This window comes from Hippocampus comes, unplaced genomic scaffold (assembly GCF_001891065.2).
Source record: "Hippocampus comes isolate QL1 unplaced genomic scaffold, H_comes_QL1_v1.1 scaffold17, whole genome shotgun sequence".
NCBI lineage: Eukaryota > Metazoa > Chordata > Actinopteri > Syngnathiformes > Syngnathidae > Hippocampus > Hippocampus comes.
In genome coordinates, this window is record NW_017805002.1 from 2,028,726 (window position 1) to 2,054,108 (window position 25,383).

The following is a 25,383-nucleotide window of genomic DNA, read 5'->3' on the forward strand; positions in this document are numbered from 1 at the left end:
GTAAAGAATACAGAGAATAATTTTGTTAACATATTTATGAAAATAAAATAACAAATTATAAAATAACATAAAATACATAAAAGTAAATTTACTTTTCTGAGAATGTTTAGGCCAGCAGAGAAGGCCTTGCTGGCCCTCAGGGTCCGCCACTGGGTAGTGTGCTTTATACAGAGCAACAAGAAGCGCGTGCCCCTTTGTCAATGTAGTAAATGCCCAATGTGTGTGTGTGTGTGTGTGTGTGTGTGTGTGTGTGTGTGTGTGTGTGTGTGTGTGTGTGTGTGTGTGTGTGTGTGGCGTTGATTCCCATATTTTGCAGGTTATATGGTCATATCAAGAAACAGCGGGTGCGTGATTATCACCACATTTGAAGAAAACGTACAGAAACAGCATGACAAGAAGCTCCAAATGTGTTATTTCTTGCTGTCCAGCAGTCTTGAAAGCAGCATTCGGGCACGTAGCTTAACATTTAGATAACGGGCTCGTAAATATTAGCAGGCAAAGCAAAGCCATCACTGATTAGCGGGGGAGGACACACTATTTAAACGTTGTAAGCGTGAATCATCATCATTGATTCCTGACCACGGGGCTTGTGAATGTCATGCATAATACATCAGCTTCTTACACCAACAGGTGACTTAACAAAAGACCATTAAAAACCAGTAGGGCTCTGACAGAGAAATAATTGTTTTAAGATTGCGGGAGATCAGTTGAGAATTGTAATTTGCTGCTTGCTGACCAAGAATGAGTTCTGGTTTTTACCTCTGACACTGCCCATTTCCACCATCTTGTCTGAGGTGTCGCATTAAAACCAATCAGGTTGTTGCACGAATGTAAGGGAAATGACCCTTTCGAGTTCGAGGGTCAAGCATAACCACCGTCAATGAAAAGTGCGTATTGGAAAACCATGCGACTCTAAGGTGGACCAAAACCGAATTTACAGAAAGAACAAGCTCACCCTTTGAAGTCATGCAGCTCAATATTCTGGCCCAGGAAGTCCAAGAACTCGACGAAAGCCGGACTTTCTTCCATGTTACCAAAGACTTCCTCTTCTGTAGTCTGCAAGAATAAACACAAGATGAAAACGTCTGTAAAAAGCAGCGACGTTTCTTCAAGAATAAACATTTTCAGGAGTAGCACTTGCCTGACCAAACTTTTGATAAATGACTCCGAACTTGAAATTGTTGTTAATCACATGCTCATCAAAGGTGACAATGAGGCGTGATGCCTGTGGACCACATGATAGAGACAGTGAAAAAAAAAGAAAAAAAAAAGACATTGAAAAGCAATCAAATTAAAAGGACTTGCCTTTGGGTAGAGAACAGGATAAAACCGATCAACGTTGACTTCTTCACAAACAAGCTACACACCCGGAAAAAAAGATGAAGATTAGGCAATGGGACTAATTTGTTCTGTCTTTTCAAATGGCATACTTCTCACCTTTGCCATCTGGACCACGTTGGGGAACTCTGTGAGGCAGGAAATAGGGATGACATCGTGGTAGGTTCTTAGTCTGGAGCTGAAAGTCAGAGTTATAAAATGTATTAAGAGAGAAATAATCGTCTTTCTGGGCGGCCTGGTGGTCCAGTGGTTAGCGAGTTGGTTCAATTCCAGCCCTGGCCTCCCTGTATGGAGTTTGCATGTTTTCCCCGGTCCTCCGTGGGTTTTCTCCGGGTACTCCGGTTTCCTCCCACATTCCAAAAACATGCATGGCAGGCTGATTGAACACTCTAAATTGTCCCTAGGTGTGAGTGTGGGCACGGATGGTTGTTCGTCTCTGTGTGCCCTGCGATTGGCTGGCAACCGGTTCAGGGTGTCCCCTGCCTACTGCCCGAAGACAGCTGGGATAGGCTCCAGCACCCCCCGCTACCCTTGTGAGGATTAAGCGGATCGGAAAATAGATGGATGGATCATCGTCGTTCTGGTTAAATTGCCAAAAACAAGAGTGACATTGGCAAATGCCAAAATGATGAAGAGAGTCTGTATGACTGGTTACAATAAGACATAGAAAGTCACATGACTGGATTTGTGTTGAAATCAAGAGCTTTCCTTGTTTCAAGATGTTTAAGCCAATTCGTTTTTTCATCAGTGCTCGAACAGTCAGAATTGTCAAGCCATAACCTTGAAAGTTCCAGCCATCCATTTTCTGAACAGCTTTATCCCCACAACGGTCGTCAGTGTAACTGAGCTTATCCCAGCTGTCTTTGGGCAAGAGCTGGGGTATACCCTGAGAATATTTTAAGTAACTAAGCCTATGGAATTTTCTTGACAACAAACACATTCAAACTTGGACATATTGTTTTCTCAATATTTGAGCAAGAACGTAGTTCCTAATAACAGGAGTAGACAGTATGTGGTGTCATCGATATTCAAAGTTGTGCTGTCGTGCAGTCCTTGATTCTGGACATTGAAGCAAGTGAGCCTTTGGAGTTTTCTTGCGCAGTTACAATTCTGTGATTGGTCAATTTGTTTCGGAAGCACGTATTATAAACATTTTAAAATATTTATGATGTGTGACTGGTAAATTTGTTTCAGAAGCAAGTATTATGACCATTTTGAAATATTTATGACCTGTTGACATGGTCATAAACAGCGAGCTGCGATGCTTCCCGTTCTATCTCGCAATGTTGGTCATTGTTTTGTTTATGTTCCTCTGGATGCAGTTGTGACTGGGAAAGTAAATTCCTTGTGTGTTTTACATTCTTAGCAAATAAATCTGATTCTGATTCCGACAAGGCACAATACGTTCTCCTCTTGAGCAAAAAAAAAAAAATCTACAGAACATGCAGTGGGATTTCAAACCGTGACTATTCATCTCTCTACTCCCCCAGTGTAAAAGAGAGAATAGTACACCAATGATGTAGGCTGGGTGACTGTAAACTTGCACCATCCACTCTACAGCCCCATTAAAAGAAACGTAATGTGGCTTTTTGAATGTGAAGTGGAAACTCAAGTGAATTCATCTGTTAAGTGAGTCGCGGGGGCGCCGGCTTGGCAATGGACGTTCATTATTCTCGCACAATGTGCCAGTTGAGAATAGGATTTAAAGTCAACAATTCGCACCGAGTGCCTCATGTTTGGTGTTTCACAAACATTTAAAGCCGTTGGCTTTCCCATTTACCTGCATTATGTTGCGCGTTTGTCCGACCAAGGCTGTCATTTGGGGAACACGGCTGAATGTGACCCATTTGCACTGGCAACAACAGTCATGCAAATTACAGGCTCCCAAAGCATCACACCAATAAATCAACAGCTCTCTAAGTGCTTTCCATAAAGGAGGATTTATCTTTGCGCTGCTTCGTTTCCATGTCTCCCAAAACCATATCTGTTTATCTCTATTGAGCTCTTGCGTGGCTTTGCATCCCAATTTGTGATCCGGATAATTAGACAAAAATTGAGATCACACAAAGTTTTTGTTTCTTTACAATTTGGAAAAATTTTGCATATGAATGCCACGATGCACATGATGAAGTCTTCATGCGGAGTTGTAAAAACAACTCAAAACCCTAATCTTATGCTCACGGTGAGAATAAACGGTATAGAAACTGAACGGATAGATTAACCTTTACCCAAACCCGTTTATATGACTTTAATAACACAGCCAACCCCTGATCTAAACTCTAAACTGATCGCAACTCCAATCCCCACTTCTAGCCCGAACTAGCTAACTACCGAACTAACATTAATTTAACTGTAGCCCTAAATAGACTGACATAAGGAAACATTTCTGTTCCTAATGATTTCTCAGAAGTGTCCCTCACACTATTAAAAGTCCATTAAGGGGTTCATAAAAAGTTGAAGGCCCCCGCAACAATAGCTGCCGGAAATCACATCTCATTGAAGGACAAATTAATGTGGACAGTCAGCTAACAGCTTGTGGTTGGTCAAACCAAGCCGAGGCCATTCTCCCCGCAGCAATGCACTTTATGAGCAATTGTAGCTGGGGAACACTTTTTTTTTTTTTTTTTTTAATGAATTGCCTGACGGACACACAGACCGCTGCTCAGCATCGTTATTAGCATCCCTTGATCCAAAGTTGCTCACAGGGGGGATGAAATCCAAACTGAGTCATCTGTGCATTCTTTTTTTTTTTTTTGGGGGGGGGGAGAATATTACTTTGTCAATACTGGTGCATTAAAGACGTAAAAATGTGGCGTCAAAGGCAATGATACACTGACCACCGGACCAGAATACTGTAGTAGCTATTAAAAATACCCTTAACAAGTCAACACACCGGAGCATCAAGCGCAGATGCTCCTGATCCCCGATGACATCGTACTTTAATGAGAAGACCAAGTGGCCCAGGGCGGCATCCATTGTGTAGTAATTAAAGTGCTCCTGGGAGAAGATAGGCAGAAGAAGATTTCATGCATGAATGAATGATCTGACAAAGGATAACAAAATGAAGAAAAGCTATGATCACAAATCATCTTTTTAGCAGTGTTATTATCATCAAGATGGATATTGTATCGTAAATAAACTTGGCTCACTTTGCCCATGAATTGTTTTCTGTAGATCTTGGCGGTGCTGTTGGTCTCGAGCTTAACGTAGGACGCGGGGCATGGAGGTTGCATCGACTCCGGTGTCCCTCGAGGCTCATGATTCGTCCCCTCGATCCAGTAGCCCCCAAACTGGGGGAGCAAAATGAGCGGGAACGGGCTACTGCGACCAAGAACCTGTGATAGACATGAAGGTGTCAGCAAAGAAAAGATTGGTTGACTAACGTGGAGTTTTCTTATCAGTGCACAGATTTTAATTTTTTTTAAAAACTGTAATAGTATTTAATGTTATTGAGGCTGCATTTCAGTGATCCTTTGTTCAGGTTATTTTTTTGAGTCACTGATCTTATGGACTCGTCTGATCAGTGCTTAAACAGTCACAATTATCAGTCAGACTCAAGTTGGTGGTAATATTCTCTCAATATTTGAGCAAAATGCCAATTCCATAAAGACAGTGACAGACAGTATGTAATGTAGAAAAATATCAAGATTATGAAATTCTATGTGTTACATTCCTTGTTGCAGGAATTCGACCGTCACTGCTCCAGCAATCATGATCATCTTCAAACTCAGATATTCTCGAAAGCGAGAACCCAATTCCAAGAACCTATATGAACATTTTTTTATATTTGTGTTGCTTTCAATTAGACTTTTTGCTTCAGGACTTTTGGCCTACTCAGCATGCGGTGCTTGCACGAGCAGTCACCGTTCTCAATCAAACACCTTCAAACTTGAAGGTACCACTTTCTTAAGTGGTTGTCAGTATCAAAGAAATAATCCAGATTTTGAATGATTTGCCAAAATTTGGCGCGAATTTGTTGAAGAATTAATAAGAAAATACACAAAAGTTTTGTGTACATGGTTTGTACCTCATGAACACTAGGATATGGGATGTAGTCCTCTTCTGTCTGTAGGAATGGAAAACAAACATGAGTCAAGCTAACAAAAACATGCTTCCGGTCAGAACTTGGACAGCGTGCCATCGCCGCGATACGCAGTAGACAGTCATGCGGCTCGACGTTTTTCAGGGTCACTTGTCCCGCTCTGCAAACATGCGGACGGAGATCATTTCCAGCAAGATTTTCTTTTCAAGTGCATACGCACCCTTTGTCAGCATGCAGTCTCTCGTTTGAATCAAATGGTGTTATTGGGCAAATGGGTTTGATTGGTGAGCTACTTGCGATTGTGCATTCCTTATTCAAACACACACGAGTGAACATTCATTTCACCACTTGAGAAGTTTTATCTCCAATTTCACCCTCTTGATTCTTGTGCCGCTCATATCTCCTGCTTGTGCCTCAGTTTTGTGATTTGCACAGAGCGATTGAGGAAAATGTTGCCCAATCGAAAAAAATTAAATAAAATTAGGCATCCACATAATGCATTGGATTTTTCTGTGAACCGTTTTCCAGCTCTCCACAAAGTTGCGAGGATCACCCATTTTCACGAACTTGTGATAGGCAGTTTTCGAGTTTTCTCATAACCGCTCTACCAGCCCCAAATCTAAACCCGACTAGTAAGAAAAACATTGTGATAAAATTGTGATAACTCCACAGAAACTTCTTATGATAGATAGGAAGATCAGGGGAAAAACGCCACTCTCCCTGTTAAGAAATCACGCACGAGAAGTCAACATTGACAGGCATGGTCACAGTTAGTGAGCATGCTTAAAAAGCCTGTCTGATAACGTGATTAGCATGATATTAAAATTCCTACAAAAATATCTTGAGGTGTGATGATGAATACCATTTTAGAGGAAACACTTTAAAAAAATAAACCCTCACAAGTCCATTTCTTTCTCTCCAATTCATCGGACAGAACTATGTGCGTATATCTTGGGAGTCCTGAGTCCTACTCTTCTCCCTGCCTTGTAAAATTCCACAGGGTTCAGTTTTAGGGCCACTGCTGCTCTCTATCTATTTGCTGACCCTGGGTTCCATCTCGGCACACTGTGTGAAGCCCGAAGTCTCAAACTTGGATTTTAAATTGGAGAATGATTTTAAATTGCATTGGCAAATTGAGGAAAGAGTGAAGTTGTCATGGTTCTGTTTGTGACCAACAGGTGGCACTGTAGGGCTCCGCCTGCAGCCGCACACCTGTTGGTCATTGTGTCATTAGTTTGTTTGTTTAAAAGGATTCCCGGCACGACCACTCAGTGTCGGGTCATTGTTGCTGTGTGCACGTGTCATGTTTTGTTTTCTGTCTTAGGTTTTTGCTACTTTGATTTCTTGTGATTTTGCTGGAATTTATTTGAGTGAGTTTTTGAGTTAGTTTCTCCAGTGTATTCCTGTTTGCATTTTTGTTAAATACATTTTGGTCAGCCACCCTGCTCCTCCCTGCCTCCCTGCTTTTTGGGGTCCTCCAACTACCACCTCGCAAAATGTGACAGAAGTCCATCATTTTTTTTCTTCTCGGGTCGCTGTGAAAGGTGAATAATGCTACCACTTAACTTGAACACGTAAGAGGGAGCTTTATCACACCTATTATGGCTTGAGTCTAATGGCTGCCAGTGCATTAAAGAGTTTATTGTAGGACCCTGCTATTTGTTTTCAAATCTTTAAATGGTCTCTCCACCTTACCTTTCTGAGCTGCTCCTACCCAGTGCCTCTGGTCAGCTCACCAACTGCTCCATATTCAAAACCCTCCTTAAAACAAACATTCCTTCCTTGGCTTTCATCCTTGGTTTTTTATTGTTTTTACCTTTGTTGCGGTTTTATTGTTGATAAATTATGTTATATTCACTTTTCCTGTGTTTTATGACCGATTGCGTTTATATGTGCAGCGATTCGTTTTAGCAGTTACTGCATTTTTGAAATGCTCCATAAATAAAACTGAGGTGAGTATAGAGGCCAAACAAACGGAGTTCCCTCACAAAGTGCACCTGATCCCCTGAAAAATCACAACTATGTGCACCTGAGCCCCCCATAACAAAAATATATAGTAAGACATCCCACTTGTCCCGTTTTGTTTGTTCCCCGTTAAGGTTTGTCATAGTTACCACCTATTGTTCAGCCTTCTGAAACCAAAACTTCTGTGCATTATCAACACTGTACCAGTGTTGAATTTCAAATTCGTAAGCCCTGTCGAGGTAACATGGGGCTTTGGCATGGTCGCAGTCAGTGAGCATGCTTAAAAAGCCTGTCTGACAGCTGATAGGGAAGGAGGTTCGCATATCATCCATCATGGATGTTTCCGCGATGTGCTCGGTGAGGTGATGCGAGGATTTGTGACTCACTTTGAGGGGTGGAGGGAGCGGGCATCTCTGCTCATCCATTCTGCAACCCTGTAGACAGGAAGAAGCACATCAAAGGACGTGAACAGAACAGGTGAAAAAGAGAGCGCCACAGCAGCTTTTCAGAGGCACAAGCTCAACAGAAGCGCTTTTTTTTTTTTTTTTTGAAGCGTCAAAGTCATTCCTCGCGCAGCACGGAGGTGTTGGATTATTCTTTGTTGCCTGTGACTCACAATCACATTACATAAAGTCAATCTGATGGCGGGGGAGGAGGTAAAAGTGTGCTCTAAAAAAAAGATAAACATGGGAAAAATGCCAAACGCCAGAAGTCATTAAGCAGAAATGCCAGTGTGGACTGAAGAGTGCCAGTAAGGGATTTCTCCCTATTGTATCTATTCTTATTCTGCTGACACTTTCCAAAGCCCAATGTGTTAGTGAGCAAGTGGGAGAGAGAACCCCCCCGCCCGCCCAAAAAACCCCCACTGCTGATCAGTAAGCTGTTTGTGTGGAAAACCCCAAAGCGAGACTTGGTAAGCATCATATTTTGATGCTGATCTTTTTGGACCAGGGAGAAGATGAAGAAAAAGGGAACGAGGGATGCTTTGAAGCAATATCCTTTTTCCTTTCTCTTTGCAATATAAGAAAACACGTAACTTTTCTTCCATAGGCCTTTCTTTTCAGTGCTCTAGCAGTTCTCAATCAATCACCGTCAAACTTGGGAGGTAGCTCAAGAAAATGTAATGAAAGACATATTGGATGACTGATGTTGGGGTGGCATTTATATGGTGTACACAATTCAGGATTTACGTGTCATTGAGCCCGTGGAGGTTTCTTGTCAGCACTCTTGCAGTCGCAATCCTGAATGGATCACCTTCAATGAGGGGAGATCGTACTTCCCCATTTGTTTCTCTTCACTGTGCACAGTGAACAATAAAACTGCGTTATGCAACTGACTATATGTGCCACAGAGGATTCTATTTGGCGCTCCAGCACTCATAATTCTCAATCAATCACTTTCAAACTTAGAGGTAGACGCGATCGATGTGTTGTAATACATGCTGGTTAATGACTAACATTTGTGCGGGATCCGTGCCTTCTATTCATTCCAGGATATGTCACTTAGCCCACGGAGGTTTCTTGTCAGCTCTCAAGCAGTCACAATTCTTAATTTGTCCCCTTCAATGGGAGCAGATAAATAAAAAATGGAACTGCGGATGTTTTCAAGAGCTGTCCCTCTCTTTTGCTTTCACTTTGCATCGTGAACAAAAAAAAAAGAAAAACAAAACCAAACATGAAACTGCAGTATACAAGTCACGGGTTCTTCCATAGAGGTTTCTATTTACCGTCAGAGCACTCACAATTCTCAAATGGATAGACAGGATGCATATTGTAATACATACTGGTTATTGACTAATGTTTGCATGCCATTCATCCGCTCCACTCATTTCAGGATTTACGTGTCATTGAACCCGGAGAGGTTTCTCATCCGCACTCACGCAATTGTCTATAGATCACACTCAGTGGGGAAGGATGAAAAATGGAATCGGGGGATGCTCCAGGAGATGTCTCTTTCTTCTTCACTTTGCTGAGTGAAAAAAAATAAAAAATACGGAACTGCTGTATGCAACTCACAACTTCTCACCAAGATGATGTCGGTCACTATTTGCTCTCTACTCTGTTGAGGTTATTGACCCTCAAAAAATGGAGCACGCACACACCGCCCAATCACTTTTTAACATATTTGAACAGTTTTTTATCAACAACACACTTTCTCAAATGTGAACCCAATGCCAAAATAAAGCTCAAGGTTTCATGAATAACTGCAGTCCATACGAGTGATTGCAATTAGAAAAAAAGTCAGGAAGCAAAAAAGGCTGGAGCCAGCAAATATAAAAGACACATGAAAGGCAAATTGAGAGTTACACTGATGCGTAAACGATGCAGCTGCAGGTTGTCCGGAATACCAAAAGCGCAGGAAAGGAAGGCTGATGCATCAAGGGAGAAATAAATTGCATTTTGGGCGTGAAATTCAGAGAAAGGCGTTTGATTATAGCTTGAGAACGTGTCGTGGTTCAGCTGGCAAAAAGCCACTTACAGTACCTGCATCCTCTCGATCATGGCAAACAGGTCCGAGGTCTGAAGTGGGAAGGAGGAAGAGAGTTGGTTGGTTTTAGACTTGTTTTGATATCATTTCCCACTGGTCTTCATTCAACGCTTATCGCAGTCTCAAGGCTACGAATTCTTTCTTTGAAAATCCCTCCCACCCTCTAGTGATTCCTATTTTGCAAGCCTAAATCAGGATTGTCCCTCCAAACATTGTAAACAGGGGAGCTCTTCCAGGAATAAAACTATCCTCAAAAGCTGCAAGGAAATCCTCTGACACCAACCCGATTAGGCACACAATACTTTGGAGGTTGAAGTTACCAAAATGTGTTTGTTTAACCTCCCCGGTGAGGAATTATAGTTTCTTACAGAAAGTCACCAGGGCAGATGGATGCATGTGATCAGATAATTTCTTTGTCTTCAAATTTGTTGAAGTAGCTCATGGCCCAACACTCGAGGGTATTCCTTTAGACAAGGCTCTCAGAAACTGTCAACAAGTGATCTCGAGTCTAGACTAGCTTTGGGCTGACACGAAAATGAAGTGACACCATTTTTATGCCGAGCGCCCTGGGTGATTATTACAGTGAAGCAAAAAAGGTGCACGATATTTGTTGCTTGAGTCTGTTATTTGGTTAGGTTGTTTGTCAAGGTTACATAAAAACGAAATCAAGTGGCGGGATGTGTCATGATGTAATCATTCACCCCATCCAAAAGTCCCCATCCCTAGGAAGTAGCCTGCCAACTAACTACGACAGACAAATGAAAAAAAAAATGGAGCGGGGGAACTGTCTGGGTGTGCGATTGTGTGGCTGATAAATATGAGCGTCTTTGCTAATGGATGACCTGTCATGGGTGAGACACTTCAGCAGTCTGATGTGTGCCACACGTGGAAAATATGATACAAGTGTTGACTTGGATTGATTTGAAAATCGAAGCACGCTGCTAAGTTGTCAGATTTGTTGAGAATACGCACATAGGTGTTTCGCACCGTCCGATTTCATGAATGAAAATGAAGACAGGCGAAATGATCACTGGTTGTCATTGCTCAGCATTTAATCGATGTGGTTTTTGGGCGTGGTTTTTGAAATTGGAAAATGTTACGTCATATAAGCAGGTATAGTCTTACTTTCCCTACACTTTAGCATGTGTGGTGCGACTGACTTTTTAATCAGGCGATCTACTGTATATTGTGTTTGCTTCTCAAGTTCAGTGTTCAAGACTTTTCATGTTTCAGGCAACATGAAAAGTTGGATACATTCAAGTGGTAAAGCCACAGATTTGTTTGCATTAATTTTTATTATGTGCACAAAGAAAAAACTGTCTTTCATGTTAATCAATGCTTGATTTGCCTCTACTTTGTCCCAAAATCTATAACAACTCCGAAATTGTTCATTGTAATAAAGGTGAATGAATTGCTTGCTTGTTATAAAACCAAAAAACCTTGAAAAAAATGTGCATTTTATTGCAATCGCCATTTTTACGAAAAAAAAAAGATTCAATTCCATTATTTTCCATAATCCTTCAGCTCTAACTAGAATACATGGTACAGAACAGAATGTCGTTACCCATCAGCCAGGACGTAAACTGCTTGCTAACAAGCACATGGACAAAACCAACACAAAATATGGCGATGCAGCATTTTTTTTTTCCCCACTTAGATTGAGAAGTGACTTTCTGTGGGTCAAATCCGTCTTAAATCATTCTCCACGAACCAAGACATTGTTGCACGACACAGACAAACTGACAGTGAAACCATTCCATCTTGATTTTGCTGGGAATTGTTCACCCAATCATCTAAAGTCGTCCAATCCCATAACCTCACATCGTCCTCCTTGAACCAGGAAGGAGCCCGCTATCACACAGCCACAAATGAGACTCTCCACCTTTTTCGCTCAATGTAACCTTTCTTCATCAACGCGTTCATTTGCCAAAACATAGTCACACACTTCAGTTTTATAAATAAGAGCGCTCATGTGTGGTGGACACGTGTTAAAGACGTTCCAATGTGAGGAGACGGGCATATCTGGCCCATTGCTTGTTATGGACTCAGGCCTATTTGTTCACCATGTAACAGCAGTGGACTGAAATGCCAAGCTGATGTTTCCACATGACATCTGAAATTTACAAAGGGCCATCTCAGTGGCTTGCCAAACACATGCGCGCGCACACGCATGCATGCTCACACACACACACACACACACACACACACACACACACACACGTGTCAAATACATATGTGCATACCGCTAGTGTTTTTTCACAGGTAGACACCTAAACAATCAAATAGCTGGAATGCTAATGGAAGTAGAAGTAGTTGTTGCCACATAACGTACACATAAATTTCCTACTATACAGACTACACAATTTGGTTAAAGTAAGAAGTGGAAGCTTCATGCAAGAATTTTCAGTTGCAGTCTGGGCGAGGTAGGTTGGGAGAGGTCTCCAGAAGTCTTAAATAATGATAAAAAAACTTGCTACGTTTGTTGCTCACCGCTTTCAACTTTGGAAAAATCACTCAATACAGCACCAAAGTAACACAACCTAATTGGTGTCAAAATTATTTTTCATCTACTATAAATAATTATCTTTGTTCATCTATCCATGCCAGTGAAGGTAGTGACAGGCAGAACAATGAAATGCTCTTCCCTTAGATGGCACAAGGTCTGGTTAACAACATCTTGCTGGTGCCATTTGTACAACAGAATCATAGCTCTGAGTTCCACTCAACAGGCCCAGCACAAATTGAGTCAAACGTCTTGTAATATTTTCGTTTGGTGGTATGCCATGAGGTTTTGCTATGGCTCAATAATGGTTGAAAAACTTTGGATTTGATGGATCTGGATTTGAGAAAACAGTTCTTCCTGTATCTTCTTCTGAAGACTTTCACATTTTGTGCCCCCCGCTCCTCAAATTTGGTGACCGAGTTGACCTCACCATCCCTGTCCTCCGAACACCAACCCCCCCCCCCCACCTTCCCCGGGGCCCCATCTCTCACGCTTCACTGATGACTGACCCACAAGCACATGCTCTCTCTCCATGGAGGAGTTCAGACATAACAAAAGCCAAAACGTCTCATCTGGAATCAGCAATGCCTGAGAACCTTTGAGGGGGCAAGCGCCAAAAAGTCATACTCACATCGCTCAGGCATCTCCTGTTGAGCAGAGGTCTGCGGGGGGCGCTGTGGAGCAGCGCATACGAGAAGTTGTTCGCCATCATGGTCGCGCAACGACGGCAAGCGCGAAAAGTCTGTCGATCAAAAAAAAAAAGAAAAAAAAAGTAGCAGGAAAGTTGAGTCGGAGAAGTGCGTTGGCGGGTGAGGAGCAAGACGTTGGCGTTGAAATGTGAGGATGGGATTCCACTTCCTTCCTCTTTTTGCAGCACGCGCATTTGCACTGCAGGAAGTTGAAGGAAGGGAGGAACAAAATGGCTCAGATGCTTTACACGCACAATCACACACACAGACACACGATTCTGCACGCTTCTCATTTTTTCTTGAATCACAATACGGGAACATTCTTCTTCCTCTCTGCAGCCCGCACAAAGGGAGCCTCTTAAAATGAAAGTCGTCTCTCAAACTTAATTACCACAACATCAAGTTTCATTCAACCTTACGTTGCAGTGCTTGCATGCTGATTTCATATAAAAGATGGTTTGTACAGGGGAAAAAGAATTTTTTAAACACATCGCACTCCAGTTAGAAACAGTTCTGGTGCTGACCTTCATTCAGTCTAAGCCCTTTTAGATATTTTTTTCTTTTCAATGAGATATTTTATTCCAATAAAAGGTAATGAGGATGCCATTCTATGAAGAAAGGGGCAATGTTATGTAAAATGTACTTTTTAAGTCCTTCCATAAAATAGTTGAGTCTCTGGAGTGCCTGTCCACCACCACCAATCAACTTCCTCCTGATGAAAATGTCTGTGAGCACGCTGTTCCTCATCAGCATTACATCATAACTTTGTTCTCACGGCATGATCAGCAAGGCTAAGTGAGGGTCCAGAATCAATTTCAAGTGTGGTCTGCAGTCTGGCCAGTTGACTAAACTGACTGAAACGCTATGAGGCAGGCTGTCATGCAGGAAAAAACAAAAACAAAACACATCCCCCCATTGGTGTGTAGCACCACTATCGTGACAAAGACAAAAAAAGGTACAATATGCAGAGCTGCAACTGAGTTTTGTTGAGAGCAAAGAATTGCATTAGCTTCTGATGTTGTACAGGGGAAAAAGAATTTTTTAAAGGAAAGGCATGCCGTTCATGCACCACCTAGGTGGTGATTAATATGCGCATGCCGTTCATGCACCACCTAGGTGGTGATTAATAGTTTCACTTTCATTTCATATGACCACAGCACTTTCTCCCAAGCTTTGTTTGAGTCACAAATGTTCATGTGATGTTCACCTGCAAATTTAAGGCGGGCCTAAACATGCGCATTTTGAGCACGGGTACAAATAATCATTTCCCCAACTGATATGTTGCACAACAAAGGGTTGATAAGGTTAGCGTAAGGGTATTAACATGCTGTAAATCTGGCGATAGATGTGCTTTGGTGCTGCTGTTTTACTTGGCCACTGGGTCCGGACATGCTCAGCCATCTCTGTCTCAAGATGTGAAATGATCCCAGACTGAGCTGCCATCAGTTTCATTCAGTGACGGTACGCACCAGTACAGATTAGCTGCACTTGTCATTTTCAGCCTCGAGCATTCTGGGACTTCACATGAGCCCACAGTACTTTTTCTGGTTCTATTTCTCTCTTGCACTTTGTGAAACTCAAAGTCCTTTGACTATAATACATCATTACCCAGTGTGCACTGCTCCGCGCGACACCATGCATGCAGTTCGAACGGCTGGAATAACAGCCTCGCTGGTCACTTTATTAGGTACACTTGAAGAATATACTGTTTTACTCCTGTCAAGATAGTTGGTTGCCCATCACTACAAATGATAACCAGAAATATACATAAACACGGGCTCGTTCTTTCAAAAAGACATTTTCAGAATTTTTCGGCAACCTATTCTGCATTATTCGTGGTGTAAAAAAAATAAATAAACACCCCCCCCCCCACACCCTCCCACCAAAAAAACAAAACAAACAAAACAATCTATGATTTCTGTTAAGTGGCAAAAAAGTCGAGTTTTTTTTTTTGTTTTGTTTTTTGGGTCCTCAAGGATTGGGGTCCTCGAGCACCAGAGTTGGTGACCCCTGATAAGAGTATCTATACTTACTGTAATGAAGCTTCTGTTTAACAATTCTCAAATGGATAGACAGAATGAATATTATCATAACAGTTACTGTTAGCCATAAACATTCAAAAAAATATCAAATGACAATAGCTACATGCTCGACCAAACTCCTGCGACAGAAAGTGGAAGTTTATATAACTATGTTATTACTGGTATGTTATTATGTTATTATGACTTCAAGATGGTGCTGCGAGAGTGGCTGCCTTTACAGCAGTTCCTACACTTTTTGTTCTTCTACTTTCTTCCTTTCATAACTTTGCTGCTGAAAATTGGGAATTTCTCCATTGTGATACGAATAAAGGTTTTCTTATTCTTCTTATTCTCATTTCTTTTGCACACGCTCGCTCACTCACTCCACTCTTAGCTCCGAAATCACAAACCTAGATTTGTATTACAGCGTCTCTTCAATTGATAGAACAGTTATCCTCGGCTGTAACCACACACACACACACAATAAAAAAAAAAAAATCCCCATCAAACTAGGTGTGCATTCAAGCAAACCTGCACTCAACCAAACTTCCATTGCAGAAGATGGTCATTCATCTCTTCATTTAATCACAAATTTAACAACAGGCTTCTAAAATTGGTGAATGGCAGTCAGCCAGAGAGGATAGAAATGGCACTGCCAATGTTTGTTGTGTTTTGCCAAACTCAACACAGCATCAAAGCCAGTGGAATCTGTAATAGCAACTCAGAACATCGCAAAACCCTTCTATGAGTGCCAGTTGGTCACTGCGTACATCACCAGTTTTGGGTCAGTCAACACCAATGTGCTAGCAATTTTACACAACTTGGGCCTATTTGTCTGCATGCTTAGCTTTAAGCTGATTAATGGACTGAATTTAAGTACAGCAAAGTTGGAATTGATTGTCAGCATTTAAAATGCCACTGCAGTGTTTTAGGATCATTGGTTGTGGTATGTTAATGGTTTAAACTATTAATTTTGGCAACTATAATCACTTAGAGGGGAGCATGAAATATTTACGTGTAGTTGCTCTTTGCAGAGGGGCTCAGTCTCTATCCCCCGCAAATAAGGTATACTGAATCCCTGCTACTACTGTCTACTGTATTTTGTTTGGTTTTTTTTTTGTGACAATTTACACAACAAGTGCCCTGTCAGCACCAGCAAAATGAATAGTCTGTAAATTGCTTTCAGTGAACTGGGGATAAAAACACAGAGGTTTGACCACTGGCCCAAAAAAATCTGCTATTAAAAGCACTAGGGTGCTTCTACAAATAAAAAGAAAGAAAAACCCCTGAAGGTTTGAGATTGAAAACCTGTCTGGTAGAGTGCTGATTTATCAGCATGTACCTTGGCCAAATACAATGTTGTCTTGATCCTCTGGGTGGTAGGTATTGACTTCAAGTGTCAGTCACCAAAAGAAATGATGAGTTCCTGTTACTGCACTGTATGTGACAGCCCCACAGGTGAAATGGCCTGTCGAACAAAACAATTGAACATGTATGCAATAAATGAGGTAAAAACATGTTCTAAAAATCAACAATAAAATTTGTAATTGCAACAATAGCCTTGAGTACTTTTTGATGCCGTAAATTTGGCTCCAGCATTTCTCCTCTTTCTTGGAAATGAAAATTAAACTTAAAAAAGGTTTGAAATGCCACCATAGTGTGGTGTGTGTGTGTGTGTGTGTGTGTGTGTGTGTGTGTGTGTGTGTGTGTGTGTGTGTGTGTGTGTGTGTGTGTATGTGCTGTGAGGCTGCTGTCTATTGTGTTGGATGTGAAAGTGAGTGCTGCTGTCTTAAATAGGATCTCTGCGGAGACTAAAGAGCGGCCCTTCCTGATTGGCCAACAACTAAAGGCACCAGATATAAAGATTCTCTGTGGAGTGACAGTAGCTCACTTGCTCTCAGCCTCCAAAAGGCGTTTTCAAGAATTTGCGCTTCGTGCTGCTTAGTTAGTGATTAGTTTGTTCTTGTATTAGTTAGTTTTATGGTAGAATCTTTGTTTGCTTGCCAGCTCTTGCTGCCGTTTGTTTTTTGACCCATTTTTTTGGGTCTTTTTTGTTTAATACACTGTAAATAGTGTTTTAGAACCTACATGTTTGACAGGTACCTTGATTATTGCTTGGACCGCGTTTTTTTTTTTTTTTTTAATCACAAACTGGGACTGAGAGCCATTTCTGTAAAGCACCTAACACTAGATGGCTGCGTAACAGTGTCACTACGAAGACAATGTGGAGGCCTCCCAGGGGTGCAAGTGCTGCTGCTGTTCAAAAAGCATGGCAGGAAGAGATTTCTTCAACTCAGTGTTGTCGTGGCGCACCAGTGGCTTGCCTCATTAATGGTGCCGCCGCTCGACTTTGCCCAAAAAAAAAAACAGCATGCAGACACGTAAAAAAGGAGGGCATAAATATCCATGAACCACGGCTGCACAGCTTCACGAGTTCATTAAGTCCGTACATCAGAGTGCCCTTTTTTTCTTTCATTTCCTACGGCAAACATGCAAATGATTTGCCTCCAAAGAATCTTCTCCCCCGGTACCTCATTGATGCTGTCAGGTTTATTCTCATCTTCGAATGGAAACCAGACTTCAAAGAGAGTCAATCAATGGCTGAAAAGGTCTGAATAGCTCCACAAGGCTCTCTCTGCCGAGTAAATTGACTCGAGATAAGCCTTAGCATGGTCAATATGTGAGCCTGCACGGGCCACCTCCATATGCTCGACTTGAAATGGAACATATACGCATGCTGCTGACTGACTTTGAGGGGATATCAGTGCTTGGGAGTGGGCATCATGAACTATCTTGCTGCCTAAACGGGCTGCAATCAGAAACAATACATTTCAAAACGAAAATAGCAATGATCATTTTAGGAATTCCACAACAAAGAATATTGGGCAAACAAAACTTAAAAATTCAGAGCGTGAAGTTGAACAGGTAGGCCAAGTTAGCGCTAGGTTTGTCGACAGGTTGTACCACAGTAGGGCTGCAGTTGAAATAGAACCATTTGGTAAACAGGAAAAGAACTATGTCCAGAGACAAACTTAAACTGAAGAAGTTAATTGCAAATAGTGTAAGATCTCATATCCTACCAACATAAAAGATGGAAAATGAATGGACGCTTGCATAGTTAGCACGAAGACATGTTCTACTTGAACAGGCTGCAGTAGGAATTGAAACAGAAAGTAAAAAAGGAAGGGAGTTTTGTTTGCAGACACGCTTAAAATGAAGAAGTTGATAATGATCGTAGTAGATGGAAATGAATGGGATGAAGCTCCCAGGCAAGGAAAATTTGAAGCAAGCCTTGTCAACATGTTCTGCTTCAATGGGCTGCGATAGAAATTGAACCAGAAGATAAACAGGAAGAGAGTGACATTTGAAGTGACATTTAGAGACACAGTTGACGAAGTTCACTGGAAATATTTTATGTTCTACCACCAACGTAAATGGTGGTAAAATCCACGGAATGTGGTTTCCTTAGGCTAGGAAAGTTAGTGCCAGCGATTGCCAGTACTTCAATACACCGTGACCATTCTATTATGTTTTGCAACTGCATATCCATTTTTGGTATCAGTTGTTGCAATATAATTTCCTTTTTTTGATTTCATTGCTTGGAACCATGCTCCAGTGGAGTGGTTTGTTGGAAATAGAAATAGAAAAACAAGATGGTGAGGAAATTGAAGGGGGAAGAGGCACCTCATTATATAAACATGAGTTTGTAGAAATAAAAAGAAAATACGTTTTATTTTGCACCAATGTACTTTCTCAACTATTTTCTGCCATCAGAAATATGTTTCTTAATCCTGGAGTAAATTAAATAAATTACCAACATGGTGGCAAATTTAAGTTTCAATCGCTTTCCTTGTTGCTTTTAAGTGTTTGCCTTTCTTTCGAGAAACAATCTCTCTCGATTGGTGCATCAAAAGCGTTTTATTCAAAAGCGAGCAGCAGAAAGGTCTTTCATCTGTTTACAAGGTGAAACTTTTTGTACAAGACAATACGTCTTTATTTATATGGCGCTTTCACAACAGCTGCAGCTGTAATAAAGTGCTTTTGAGAACTGAAAAGACAAACTTGATTGGTGAGCGGCGATCACACAGCATGCAAATATCCATGTAGAGACAGCCAACTATTTGCTTTGCAAATCATGGATGCCGGTGACTCCCAACCACAACCAAACACAAACAAAAATGTTAGAAATATGGCTACTGTATGCTGTTTAAAGAGGGAGATTGCAATTTCCCCCCCTATTGTCTGTTTGATAAAACTGTCAGGGTGACCTCTCAACTCAATTCAACTGTACTTATAGAGCACTTTAAAACAACCACCGCTGTATACAAAGTGCTGTACATGGAGCAAATATTATATATACAACAATAAAACAATAAATTAAGAACGAAGACAGTAGAAAGCACAAAAACAGTAAAACTAAGATCAAGTCCGAGTCATGCTGAGTCAAAAGCCAAAGAATACAAATGAGTTTTGAAGATGAATTAATAGTATAGTATCTAATAGTATCTGGTCCACACACCTGAAGCACCAGGCAGGTGTGTAGGGGCGGAAGAGCTCAGAGAGGTCAGGTGGAGCGAGGCCATTTAAAGATTTGGAAACAAATAATAGGATATTAAAAAGAACTCTAAAATGTATAAGGCCAGGGATGACAGAGTAGGAGTTATGTGCTCCCTCTTATGAGTACCATTCAAGAGGCGAGCAGCAGCATTCTGGACCAACTGGAGACGCTTAATGGAGGATTGGCTGACTGCATTACAGTAGTCCAGCCGGGATAGTATAAGAGTAAAATGTCTGTAAAAAAAAATGTCTGCCTCCTCTGGCTCTATCTCGTGCCTCTCATTGCGTCTGAGAAAAACTAGCAAAGAGAAGCAGAGTGAAGAGTCCTCAAGATGAGAGCATTGAAAAACAATGCAGAACTAGTGACATTTCTGCCAAACAGGTAAGTTCATCACCTTTTTTTCATTGAACAAAATATAATCATGATCATCTCAAAAATATTGTCATAGTACCGCAAAAACTGTTGGGGTGGGGGATTCACACACGCACGATCGAGGGTGCAAGGCAGTATCCACTTGCCCACGTCACATGCGCGGCCAGTTGCATCATCCACAAGGGGAGATCTTGCAGTTCACGTATAGAAACACATTTTTTCGCACACCAATGTCATACATAGACCCCAGCAAGTGTATTTCTGTTTCCACAATGTCAAGCATGGCATGCCCTTCAACCACCTTGATTTTAATGCAAATGAGGGATGCCGCTACTATTGGTTCGGAGTAGGCTACATTCTATCTCGCAATGGCGCACAAGTTCTAGCTGCACAAAGCCGAGGAAAAAACAAAAGAAAGAAAATTCCACCCATGCACATAGTTACACAGCGCTGTGTGTGCCCAAAGTGTTATACGGAGAAACAAGTCATGCTAGCACTGTAGCAGCTTTGGCTACTGTCGGCTTGTTTACACCATATAATATTCATTTAATATTGCCAGCACTGCTGTTTTATTTAAGCCATTCTGTGACTGTTTAGGAGAACTACACACTTTCATCACATCATAAATGGCCATGTTTGAGAACCATGCTCATGTTCGTTAGTATGGGGCGTGGCTTTAGCCAGAGACTCTTGGGGCTACGGGCGGAGTAGTGAAGTGAGGCTATACAGTATTCACATCTTGCTAGTAGTTCTATATTGTATGTATATTGTAGGCTCGTGGATTGAAGCAAGTCTGTCAATAAAAATAAAAGTGAACAGTGACTTTCTGAACAGTCTGTAGAATTAATTTTATTTCTTAAATGCATTTCTAATGGGGTGAGATGGAAAAAATACACATCCTATCCTTTGATTTGGAGAGCTTAACATCTATATTTATCTCACAAGTGTGCAGACCCTATCAGACACTGCGAACATCTACCACAGACACTTATGGGGATGCGTGGCTGTTGTTTTTTTGAGGCAACTTGCATAACTCTTTGTCAAGACTGAGCCTTTTAGGATACTGTTAAAAATTTGTAGAAAAAGAAGTTGTAGGTGTAGTAATTGTAGTGGAACAAGAAGAGATAAAAGAAGCTAGGTTAACTGTAAGCATATCAAGTCAATCAATCAATCAAACTGTATTTATGTAGCACTTTTCATACATAAAGTGCTGTGCAATTAAAACTTCAAAATTACACCATAAAAAGAGGACCTCCCTGTGCCCAACATACAGAAAATATATATCCCACATGCATGCCACAAACACACACACACACACACACACACACACACACACACACACACACACAGTTATACAAAACATGCACACATACCCTGATTATAACCTTGGTAACTAGATTCTGGTTGTAAACTTGAAGTCTTCATTTTTATTGGGCAAATGACTAAAACACTCAACACAACTATTTTGTCGTTTATTATCGATCGATGCAACGCGATCATTGGAGAATCTGTGGTTGGTCTGACGTCTACGCTGCCCATCGACAAAAGCAATTTGCAATTAAAATATTAAACATATTTAACATTTACCATTTTACGAGCAGTTCGGGAAGGAAAATTTACACTTAACACTTGGCACATCACAGGATAATCGCACAGGATAATCATTTTGAGACAGTCAGATAATCCGGCCTACCTTGAGTTTCATTAGAAGTAGTGAGGTTATGCTTTAAAGTAGCCCTGATTATTCATGTGTACTCCTATTTTGTAAAGATATTGGCTGCAGCAACATGCTCCCAAATCCACCTCAAATTAGCCCAATGCTACCAAGTGGATTCATGTCTTGTTAATACTGCATACATTTATCATTATGTTTGCATTAAAAAAGTTTTTAAGGGTCCATATTCTCAAAAGAGCAACACGTGTACCAACAACTGACAGGTGCATCCTTTTAGTTTTATATTCATATTTATTCATCATGTCCCTGTTGTAAAAAGTGCTTTATTGAAACCATCTGGCTTCATCCATCTGAATTATCAAACAAAATGGTCTTTGTTTTGTTTCAGGATTGGTGCATGGAGACACTTTTCTTTATTTTATGTTAAGTATTTGTCATCTGGTGGCAATGCAGTAATACAAACAAATAGTTAGCATTATGAATAATAAAAATGAGAAGCACGCTAGTAGGGATTATTTCACCTGTTCAGAACACATTTGTCACCTGTTGCGATTGGCAGATTTCCTTGGACACACCCATTTGTGATAACCACCCTTATTTTTTCGTTCATGTGCATTATGTTTTAATGGCAACTTGCGGCTGAGGGCCTTACTCCAAAAAACAGAAGAAAAAAAAGGAGTGAGAACCGGCATAAACAGTCCATGAAAGACAGATGGCAGAAACACAATGAATGAAGTACAGACTCACTGTTTTACAGTATATCAAGAACAAAATGGAGGTAGGGGGGGGGGGCTTAATGGCGAGGTTAGCCTACTTATGTGTATTGATCCACTTTAGTTTTTTTTTGTTTGGAATAATTTTTTGTCATCCATTGGTGTTTTATTAGAGGGAACATTGCATGACATTTCGTGAGCATTTTGGGTCCTGCTACTACAAACAGCAGAACAATGACAGAGAGAGCTGGCAGGAACAGTCAATCATGCCAGATGAGGAAACTACTACTCATTAAAAGCCGCGATAACAAATACAGCACTTAACTATCCACCTTATTCCTGACAGCTCTGACGTAGAAACAATGATGGGCGGCTTTGTGTAAGACACCGCAAGCAAGCCATTCATTACAATGGCTTTCGTCTCCTGGCGTGCCTTATTTTGAACATTTTTTTGTGTCCTTTTCTCAGCCATCATAAGTCTCTGGAGCGTTTGAAAATGGATATTTACTGACAGTTGTGGACTAACAACCAGAAAACCTTGAAACTGAGGCGACAGAGAGCAATGTTGTGAACATGAAACCTCTACAAAGGGAGAATGTTGGTGTGAGAATCGGTAGTTTTCAGGGGATGGGAACACAAAAGGATTGCGCTGAAAATCTTTTTTGGAGAGATCACCTAAACTGTGGAAGTGTATTCCTCTCATTTTGTGGACTAAAAGCCCACAGAGCAACAAATATATTGAACTCTGTGTTACAACGACGACCGGAGAAGATATGCCAAGTGTCACTAGAAGACTGAGAGCAGTGTCACAAGAACAACAGGTATGATTTTCAAGTGCATGGGAGACACAATACTTTAGTATTAGTCAGGCCATAACATGGAATTTTAAAACATTCTGAATAGTTCAAATGTGTGTGTGTCCAAAAATGCAATTATTTAGCACAGAAGTTAAGAAATTGTTCAAAGGTTTGTATTTTAATCTTCATATTATGTTGGTGTTATCATGCTCATGTCATGTCATATCATGTCATATCATCATCAGTATTGTAAATTTCCCCAGTGTGGGACAAATAAAGGATATCTTATGCACCAGGTTTTCCTTTTTTTTTTTTTTTTGGAGCAGATGTTGTTACCATGCAGGTCAGTAGTGCAGTTTTTATATGAAAGGATTTGGCTGGGTCCTACGTCTGCTTTAAGGTAAATAAGATTGTATCCAACCCCTGTGAAGAAAACTCATCCAACGTTATTGCCGTGTAGGATGTGATATGCCTCATAGCTTTTGAGATTGCTCATTACCTGACTGTTGGAGGCGACAGAGTTCAGAAAGTAGCTAAACATGCGACTGTACATTGTCGCTAGCCACAGTTTTTAAATTGTTGATGTCACCCTACTGTACTACCGTGCTACAGTAGTAGCTAGCGGAATTGAAATGTTTTCTCTTTTCAGATGTGACACCTGGTGTTCCCATAAGTCTGTAATTGTCATAGAAAGTGGATTCCAGTTATCATATAAACAAAACGCAGGTTCCACTTCATGCTGTAATCGTGCCCTAATTCACACAGTCTCACGGGGCCAAGGAATAAGATGGATACGCATTAAATGAACCATTGAACTACCTCTTGTTTCTAAATTGAAAATGCCAAAAATTGAAATTTAACGTAGAAATGGGATTTTAAATTTTAAAGTTAAGTATTTGCTGTCCAGTGGTGCTGTATCAAGCAAACAGTCGGAAAGGTCCTAGCTGTCACCTGTTGCTAGGCAGAATTCCTGGGGCACATGAAACTTGTTCTCTCATGGCCCTTTTTTTTAACATATGGCTGGATACATGACATTTACTTGGCAACATGGAGCAGAGAGAAAAAATAATTCTCGCTGGTATTTATGACAAGCTCCATTTCCTGGTTGTGATTGATGAAATCCTAGGACGTCCTCCTCGGCTCTTACCTGTGAGATAGCGAGAAAAGGCAGCAGTGGACCGGAATATTGGAGTGAGCGCTCTACTTCATCAGGGATGCGGGGGATCCTTCCATCGCGCTTCCTGTGAGCACAAGTGGGGGGAGGCGGGGAGATAGAGATTAGGACTATCCGAGTGTTCATAGATTGTACTAATGATTCTACAAACTGCAATTTCCTGGGAAATGGCCCATGGATGTTGTCCCGTGAGTCTGGATGTCAGGGGAATAAATTCTTTCTCCCCAAGCCGTTGGTCATGCACATAGTAGGCTGTTCCACTTGACCGCTGGGGTAGCCCAGATAAGCGGTATAGACTACTAAGTGTTGGGCTGCAGTGAGCACTGACCCACATTTACAACCTATATTTTATTTGTTCCATGAAAATGAACTAACTTCCCCTCCCAACAGTTTTTCTTGGCTGCTGCACTAGATTGTGATACATATATATATATCAGCATTGCTGGCTGATATATTAGCAATGGGACTTCTTTTTAAAACAGATTTGAAATTCCCCTCACTGGGCCAGCTCGCCATTTTTATCCTCCAATTGTTTGGTCTGAGCGAAACTTGTTACATCTGAACTTGATAACAAAACATGTCTTCAGCAATCTACACATGTAAGGTTCCATCTTTACTAATTTGCATATCTGACGATAATGCTGGTTGATATCCACAGTAGCTCAAGCTCTAAGATATTGAACCCTGCTCTTGAGTATCATAAATGCTTTGATGTTTTGGCCTTGCAATGACATCATTCCTACTTTTCTTGTCTTTGATTTTCCCGCAGAAAAAAAATAAATCTGAAAAAAAAAAAGAAGTAAAAATAGGTATCTTTCAGAAAATGGATAGATGGATGGTTGGACAGATGAATGGATAGATTGCAGTCACTGTGACTGCGTTCATGAACAGCAATGCTATTTCACACCACTTAGCATTTGATAGTTTTTGATCAAATTCAACAGTGACAACATTGATACTGTGCAAACATTAATGGCTACAAAATTTCCGCGAGATTTTCTGGTTGTCATATTTGGCAACAAGGGAACAGAAAAATCACCTGACTAAAA

The 25,383-nt window shown here is 41.0% G+C and overlaps 1 protein-coding gene across 9 annotated transcripts in view; it reads right to left on the minus strand.

Annotated features, from left to right (window-relative positions):
- Positions 1-25,383, minus strand: part of rap1gapb (RAP1 GTPase activating protein b) — a 98,524-nt gene that overhangs the window by 17,914 nt on the left and 55,227 nt on the right. For 3 of the 9 annotated variants that reach the window (XM_019857542.1, XM_019857527.1, XM_019857472.1), the window contains exons 1-10: positions 12,967-13,220; positions 9,829-9,864; positions 7,732-7,779; positions 5,366-5,404; positions 4,488-4,673; positions 4,232-4,335; positions 1,438-1,516; positions 1,306-1,359; positions 1,142-1,225; positions 956-1,056 (exon numbers count right to left, since the gene is read on the minus strand). In XM_019857542.1, coding sequence (XP_019713101.1) covers positions 956-1,056; positions 1,142-1,225; positions 1,306-1,359; positions 1,438-1,516; positions 4,232-4,335; positions 4,488-4,673; positions 5,366-5,404; positions 7,732-7,779; positions 9,829-9,864; positions 12,967-13,218 — 983 coding nt within the window. In that variant the 5' untranslated portion in view covers positions 13,219-13,220. Of the gene's footprint in view, positions 1-955; positions 1,057-1,141; positions 1,226-1,305; positions 1,360-1,437; positions 1,517-4,231; positions 4,336-4,487; positions 4,674-5,365; positions 5,405-7,731; positions 7,780-9,828; positions 9,865-12,966; positions 13,224-24,307; positions 24,402-25,383 lie in introns of those variants that run through there. The other 6 variants (XM_019857516.1, XM_019857491.1, XM_019857481.1 and 3 more) reach the window with 5 other exon arrangements.